The sequence below is a fragment of the Sardina pilchardus genome, chromosome 16 (genome assembly GCF_963854185.1).
Source record: "Sardina pilchardus chromosome 16, fSarPil1.1, whole genome shotgun sequence".
In the NCBI taxonomy this organism is placed as follows: domain Eukaryota; kingdom Metazoa; phylum Chordata; class Actinopteri; order Clupeiformes; family Clupeidae; genus Sardina; species Sardina pilchardus.
This window is the reverse complement of record NC_085009.1, coordinates 3,587,627-3,595,828: the sequence shown is the minus strand read 5'-3', so window position 1 is coordinate 3,595,828 and position 8,202 is coordinate 3,587,627. Positions and strand designations below refer to the sequence as shown.

Here is an 8,202-nt window from a genome sequence, read left to right as displayed (position 1 = left end):
GCCTGTGTGTCTTTGCTGTACCTTTCTCTAACCGTCTCTCTCTCTCTCACTCTCTCCCTCCCTGTATCTGTGTCTTTGCTCTACCTGGCTCTACCTTTCTCTAACCGCCTCTCTCTCTCTCTCTCTCTCTCTCTCTCTCTCTCTCTCTCTCTCTCTCTCTCTCTCTCTCTCTCTCTCTCCCCCTCTCCCCCTCTCCCCCTCTCTTTTCCTCTCCCTTGTGCCCCATGTTGGAGATGACAGCAAGCATGCAGAAAGTTCCCAACTGCATACTTACCAATACAAAAACAAATGTCACAACACTGAAGAGAGTGTTTCCTCTCCTCCCCTCTCTCTCTCTCCCCCTCAAGTCTCAAATCACTCAGTGCTCTGCTCTGGCCTATTCCAGCGCAGGCTGGTTTAGTGATGGTCTCAGAGCGTGTGTGTGTGTGTTTTCATTCCTCAGTGACTGCTCCAACAGGCTGGCCATCGTCGGCTCCCCCTACTGGATGGCACCAGAAGTGCTGCGAGGAGAGCCGTACAATGAGAAGGTAGCCCAACAACACCACACTACCCCTCAGTCACACACAGCCTTGTTCCAGCTGTGGGACCAGCGCTAGCTGAGGCCATCGTCTGGCTTGCTGGGGCTAATAGCCCGGCTGTTGACCGAGACTGGAGTACAGTCTGTAAAGACATGTCTGAAAAGCCAAGCAATTTGGCCTATAGCAGTCCAAGTTTGACACACCACACACACACACACACACACACACACACACACACACACACACACACACACACACACACACATTCATATACACACACATATTACGTGCCAAAGGGGTCTAGCGTACAGATGGTAATTAAATTAGTGCTTGCAAGAAAATCAATCGGCGAATGATTTCTGTGGAATGCTGATGCATGACTTTGGCAACAAACACACTGGGAATATTGGCAGGGAGAGTGTGCACTGTAAACACTAACTGCAGGTATGGTAAATGACTGTAACTTAAGTGTTTTAGTTCAGCATGAGCACATTATAAAGACCTCCAGAATACTGGCCTAAAGAGCACACGAAACCAGCACTCGCTGTTTATATGATCACATGCTTTGTTACTGACCTACTGCGTCCAGTTTAACAGATTCTGTGTAGAATGTGTGTGTTTTGTGTTAAGTCAGAGTGACCAATGTGCATTGCGCCTATTCAGCTGCCATCAATACACTGTGTGTGTGTGTGTGTCCTTCACTATTCAGGTGGATGTCTTTGCATTTGGAATCATTCTCTGTGAGATCATTGGTCGTATCAAGGCTGATCCAGACTTCTTGCCCCGCACTGAGGTAAAATCTTACACACACACACACACACACACACAAGCAAGCAGGGTGTGTCCCGACTACAACATTATGTGAAATTGCCTTTATTAGTCCACTCAGAGTCCAGAAGAGGTTATTTTGAGCCCATGTTGGCTGTTATTACGCAGATAGCTCCACTTTATCTGGTGGTATTGATATCAGGAAATCAAGCACACAACACTCAGGGAACAAATAAATTCTAGGCACAGTTTGGCACGTGTGTGTGAGTGTGCAAAATGACCCCGAGTCAGGCTTCCTTCGCTCCTCAGTGTGGTAGATGGTGCATGCTTACATTGTGGGGCACTGGACATTCTAGTTGTCAAGCTACAGTAAGGGGAATGGGCTAGATGATTGATCCCTATCTACTGTACAAGGATTGGTGTCCAAATCACCCTTTAAAGGGGAAACATTCAGTATAAAACACAGATAGGGCAGTGTGCTGTGTGCATTCTGTACATAAAATCAGACTGTAAAAAATGAATTAAACAAATAATGTTGGATCATCTGGAAACTATTTTATAACGACTACACAAAGGACATTCAGTACTGGTCAAAGTCGAGCCGATGAGTGATGCAAGGCTGCTGTTCTGCCATGCGGTCTGTGCATTAGCTGGCTGTAATGAAACCCTGGTCTGACCCAGGACTGAGATGAACTTTATGGTTCTGTTTCAACTCTGCTCATTACGTAACTCTCATACATCAGTTAGAGATGTGTTATCAAGGGACAAAGTGTGTGTGTGTGTGTGTGTGTGTGTGTGTGTGTGTGTGTGTGTGTGTGTGTGTGTGTGTGTGTGTGTGTGTGTGTGTGTGTGTGTGTGTGTGTGTGTGTGTGTGTGTGTGTGTGTGTGTGTGTGTGTGTGTGTGTGTGTGTGTGTAAAATGTTCATGACTCACCAAGTGCATCGTAGTCGTGTCCTTTAACTGTCAAGTCTAAATGCATGTAGCTTTGGTCGAGGGCCTGTACTCTAACTAGGGTTGGATATCTTTCATATTTCAAACAATATCAACACAGGAGCCAGTGCCCAACAGTACCCTTGTTTGTTTACCTTACTCAGCCTGAATATGTAATGGGAACAGCTGGCTCATGACCAGTGAAACTGGTGGGGCTGCCAAGTTTAGCTGGCCACAATTTTATATTTGTATCAAATCAGTGAGAAGTCGCACATTGCTGCTATATTTTGAGATGTGTGTCAATATAGAATGTGTGCTAAAAATGGTTGAATTTTTACATTTTGGTATAATTTCACTGCATAATGTCTAACATTATTACACTGTGCGTCAGAAAGTCAAACAGTGCAACAGCGCCAAATGATATAGTGGCCAAAAGTATATTACATCTGTCATGTTTGCCATACTTGATCTCCTTGCTCACCCAGATGTGTCTCTGGTGCTGAAATTTGGCACCGGTTGACTTGTTAATGTGAAGCAATACTTATTACCAACGTAATTCTGTTGATACAAATGAAAGTACAACGTTTGGTTCCTCTCACATATGGCCACAGTGACCTCTGGTGGCCATTTCTTGCTAACACCTCTGCTCGCCCCTCTAACCAAGCATGTCTCGCTGCGACCTGTAGGACGATGCACTGCTACGTCAGAATATGATGCTCATCAGTCAAATTTACATCAATTCCTTGTCCATCTGCCAAGGGCAATTGTCGATACACTGACTGACAGCACAGCAAGGGTTTCTGTTGGATTACGGCTTTTTCCCCTGCACTGAGAAATGTGGGTTTCTGATCCCGCTTTAAGGTGACTGAGGGGGGTGGACGGGGCATCATGACGTAGCAGTTGGACGTGGATGTCCAGCTCTCCTTCGTACAGGTCGTAGCCATGCTGGCTATTTTCCCAAAGCGACATCATTGATCTGTGTTGATCGCAATTGATTGAATGAATTAATGAATGATTGCTAATCATTAGCTCTGTGTGTGTTTGAGAATGCCTGTTCATTTGATATGATCGCTCTGGTCTGCAGGACTTTGGGCTGGACGTGGCTGCGTTTGAGCTCATGGTGGGAGACTGCCCACCAGGCTTCCTCGCCCTGGCTGTGATCTGCTGCAGTGTAAGTCACACTCTCACTCATTCACTCGTTCACACACTCACTCACTCACACACTCACTCATTCACTCACACATACTCACACACACACACACACAATCTGAGACCGATTTTCTCTGTCCTTATTAGCCGAGGAGTGCAGTGCATGTAAAGTCAACGTAAATTGAGGCCCCAATAATTAAAAAAAGATACAACAGAACAGAAACAGACTGTACAGAAGAAAACTCCTTTTCTTCCTCCCTCTCTCCCCTTAGATGGATGCTGCAGGTCGTCCCTCATTCTCCGAGGTAGTCTGTGAGCTGGGAGAGCTGCAGGGGGAGGGGGAAGCTCGAGATGAACTGCCTAATATAGAAGGTGAGACATGAACACGAACACATACACACACATACACACACACACACACACACACACACACACACACACACACACACACACACACACACATACACATACACATGAACGTGTCAACTCAAAGATTTGTAAATTTGGTCATATCTTTGTTTTGTTGGATGTTTACTGTGTGAGTGATGTGGTGCCTTCAGCTTTCCAATCCTCCATTTCAGCCTTTTGTAAAACAGTTGTTTCCTACTTCTCTGTCCTGCTTTAACAGACTCTACAGCCTCTCTCGATATCATCATGGAGAGGAGGCAGTCCCTCTGTTGCCCTGGCGACCCTCACCTGTCCTACAGCCAATCAGACATGCTATCCCTGACCACGCCCCCTCGACTGACCCAGCCCTCTCCCCAGACAGCACCCCTGACTCGGGTCAACCCCTTCTCCCAGAGAGAAGACCTGAAGGGGGGCCGGATCAAACTCTTTGACACGCCCAGCAAGTCTGTCATCTCGTTGACCTTTGACCTTCCTCCGCCCCCCGACCCGTCCGACCCGAGCCACTGTGGGCGAAACTCTCCGAGGGCCCACCGGCGCACCCAGTCGCTGCCATGCAACCCCCCGCTTACCCTCCTACCCAATGGGACGACAGCATGCCCCACCGGGAAGAGGACGGACGCTCCGACCAGCGACAGTGAGATGGACTCACCAAACGAAAACCCCGCTTGTCGCATCTTACCAAACAAAGTTGACACGGACCCAGCCAGGCCTGTGGATCAGTCTTCCCGTGTGAGGAACTCCGAAAGTCCAGCTGTTCACGCCGTACCCCATGGGATGGCGTTGGGCTTGTCTGCTGACGACCGTGCCCTGGACAATCGCCCCAAGAGCTTGGCGCTAACACTCATTAGCACTGTTGCAGATCTGGGTCACACAGCTGCTGCGGACCAATCACAGCAGGCTGTGGCTGACAGGGAGACTCTGGTTCGGGGAGTGGAGGACGTGGATCTCGGCAGCCCAGAGCACATAGGAGAGGGGGGCGCTGAGCATGGAGAAAAGGAAGAGGGGACGAGTGCACAGGCTCCAGTGGACGACTCTGGCCTGGAGTTCCCCTCCCTGGAGCTAGTGATGGAGGAGGAGAAGGAGGGAGAGGAGGCTGAGGCTTCTGGGGAGCCGATGGACTGCAGGGCCTCCCCTGAGCCACCAGAGGGCACTGCTGACAAACGGTTGCACCTGGACAGCAGCACTACGTCCCGAACTCCAGGCGACGCTGGGAAGCGGCCTCCAAAAGACTGCAGTGCTCCCTCCAAGACACTAGAGAGTGCTGGTGTACATTTGAATCTAGATGGCAACATTCCTTGTGGCGCACTGGATGGTAGTGGAGTGGAGTCTCTCTCAAATGGCTGGAGTTCCCCCCTCTCCAACAGCCCTCCGTCTTTAGACACTCATGACAACAACAACGGCCCAATCACACAGCCTGTGGGTTGGGGAGGTGGGATCAATGGCTACCACCCCACCTCCACGAGCACCACTCAGACTCCGTTTGACAGTCCCTCACCTGAGTACGATGAGGTCATTTCCTGCCCCGGTTGCTGCCTGGCTGGTCTAAGACTGCCTTCGCTCTGTATCCGCGCACCCGCCTCCCGCTCCACGCCAGCCTATAAAAACCTCAACAGAGACTCCACAGCCAATCAGGGACTGCTCTGCCCAGCTCCGCCCACAAGTAAACGCCCAGCTCTGAATGCGCAGAAGAATGTGTGAGGGTGAAATGGACTTTAGTGAGCGCGCTGGTTTGAATTCATGTTGTACAGTCTGTATTTTCTTCTGAAGCACCTGCATTATTAATATAAATATTATTGAATTGTTGTTTTTGTTTTCTGAGATGGGAAAATTTATTTTGTTTTCATGACTGGATTGAATAAATAAAGAGACTTGACTTGCCATCTTCAGTCTTTTTCTGCCTGAAAATAATCCCCAGATGTGTTGCCTTTTTTCCCCTTCATGTCTCAAAGTGTGTCTGTGTCTGTGTTTTTGTCTGTCTCTATTTTAATTCCAAAGGCCAAGGGGACTTTATCAGGGTGCATTGTATCCTGGATCCATGAAATAACTGGCATATAAAAAATGTAAAAATCTGCCTGCCTTTATGGGAATTTTAACACATAGGGTTAACATAGGCGTTCCAATGCTTATGACCCCTGTACTTTAAGGAAAACATTTATTTGGGATACAAAGAAAATAGATGTACTTAAAGGTTGGATTATTTCCTAATTTTTTCCTCATTTGAGGCATTAAGATCAATTTCCAAACGATGATTTTTACATTCCTCTTTATAGTCAAATTTAGCATGTGTCCCAATACTTGTGGAGGGGACTAGATGAAGATCTTACTTGTATAGCTTGTTAAGCACAGAACCCCAGTGATGGAAACAAAATTAAATATATATAATATATATTTTTTTCATTATTATTTTATTTTTATTTATTTATTTTTTATTTGAAATTGAATACGGATTCCAGCAGAGAGTGGTATCTGCTCCTTCATGCTACTTGTTTCTTCAAGTAATTGCAGCCATAATCAATTCTTTCATTTCAACTGAACTCCTCAGTTTTAGTTTTGCCCTGAATCACACCCCCTGGGGTTTCTGTGTGTGTGTGTGTGTATGTGTGCTTGCACACTCATGCGTATGAGTGGAGATGGTGGTTTACTAGGTTTCTGCTACGCTGCTGTTGTGACTCAGTCTGTCAGGTGGTAGGCACACATTCACTGGAAGCCAATCTACTTCAGCACTTTTGGCATTGCCATGCTGGTGAGGTTTTTCCAGATTGGGATTCTCTGGCTGAATCTTTCCTTGGCTTTATGCAACATAGGTGAGTTTGTGTGTGTGTGTGTGTGTGCCCGTGTTCACGTGTACTCATTTATTATTTTATTTATTCATGTTTTTAAATGTATTTGGCTGATGAAACCCTGTCACACGAAAATCAAATGCCCCAAACAAAGTATATTAAATTGGCTTTGAGTTTGAAGATATGAAGCCATTTTCTTTGGATGCATTTTTAGTAACACCTTGACTTGTTTATAAGCTCTGTCTATTGTGCAATATAAGATAAAGGGATTTATTACGATGCGCTACTGATTCATAACGTTTTGTCAGTAATAGGTGAAAGGTTTGGTTCATTCCCCAGACCTAGCTGAATGTGTCTTTCATCTAAAACTCTACATGCTTTTGTGCATGCATGTTTGTGTGTTGCAGATCTGGTGTCTGGTAAATGTGACCCTCACTTGAGTGTGCTGGATTTCTTTGGGTTTTTGCAGTGGAATTGCACTGGACTCATGCCAAATACCACCTTCACAGTTGAAATTAAAATGAAAGCGCAAAGGTAAGGGTGTGTGTGTCTGTGTGTACAGTATGTGTGTGCATCTGTCAAAAGCATAATTCCAGATCATTAGAACATAATGGAGGATGTGTGTGTTTGTGTACATGATTTTTTATCTCCAGACTGAGAGCACGAAAAATGTCATACACATACATCCAAATTGAGACAAATCAGTATGTGTGTGTGTGTGTGTGTGTGTGTGTGTGTGTGTGTGTGTGTGTGTGTGTGTGTGTGTGTGTGTGTCATCTAAAACTGTAAAGGTCAAGTTACATTCACTGTAACATCTGTCTGAAACAGACCTGGAAACTGTGTGTGTGTGTGAGAGAGAGAGAGACAGAGGGGCGGAGGTATCAATTGCTGATAATAGAAAGTAAAACTCAGTGGATGGAATGGAAGTGAAGAGCTGTATAGGGAGGAGGCGCATTAGCCATGGAAAGCTTGAGAAAACGAAAGTGGGCTTGTGAATCAAAGGAGAGTAAGATAAGCAACAGAGGTGTGTGTGTGTGTGTGTGTGTGTGTGTGTGTGTGTGTTAATGAGTAAGTGAACAAGACAAGAGGGCAGGGGAGAGAGAGTGGTTGTGTGGTTTAAAGAGAAAGAGAACCATGAAAAAGGGAGGGGAGGGGGTTGTGTGGCTGAGGTGGAGGATTGGAAAGCTGGAGATAAGCTCAGTCCATCCAGCTAGTGGGCCTCACTTACAGCATATACTCCCACACACTTACACATACGGGTCAATGACGTGACATGCCGATTTCTGTGTCCGAGTCCATTTTAAAATAATTTGAAATGATTGATAGCAACCATAGTTTTATATTATAAAACCTGTATAATTTGAACATATTGAGGGCTGAGAACCAAAGGGGCGTAAGTGACATTTCACCAACTTTACAGGAGAGCCAAAACAAATCTAACTGCTTCTATATGTTCACAGTTAAAGACCTTTGGTTTTTGTTCAATAACGTAATATTTATAAATATTTTACTTCTATCAGTCTACTCTGTCAGTTAGAAAGAGCTCATCAATATTTTACTTCTATCAGTCTACTCTGTCAGTTAGAAAGAGCTCATCAAGAGCTTTCAGGTGATATTTATAACAAAATGTCACTCAGAATAGAATGTAT

General features: G+C 45.8%; 1 protein-coding gene across 1 annotated transcript in view; it reads left to right on the top strand.

The window, feature by feature from the left end:
* tesk1b (testis associated actin remodelling kinase 1b) overlaps positions 1–5,651 on the top strand; it is a 19,205-nt gene extending 13,554 nt beyond the window's left edge. Inside the window, exons 7-11 of the mRNA XM_062516491.1 lie at positions 443–527; positions 1,228–1,311; positions 3,301–3,387; positions 3,638–3,737; positions 3,994–5,651. Of these exons, the coding sequence (XP_062372475.1) occupies positions 443–527; positions 1,228–1,311; positions 3,301–3,387; positions 3,638–3,737; positions 3,994–5,471 (1,834 nt within the window). The 3' untranslated portion in view covers positions 5,472–5,651. The remainder of the gene's footprint in view (positions 1–442; positions 528–1,227; positions 1,312–3,300; positions 3,388–3,637; positions 3,738–3,993) is intronic.
* Positions 5,652–8,202: the final 2,551 nt, after the last annotated feature.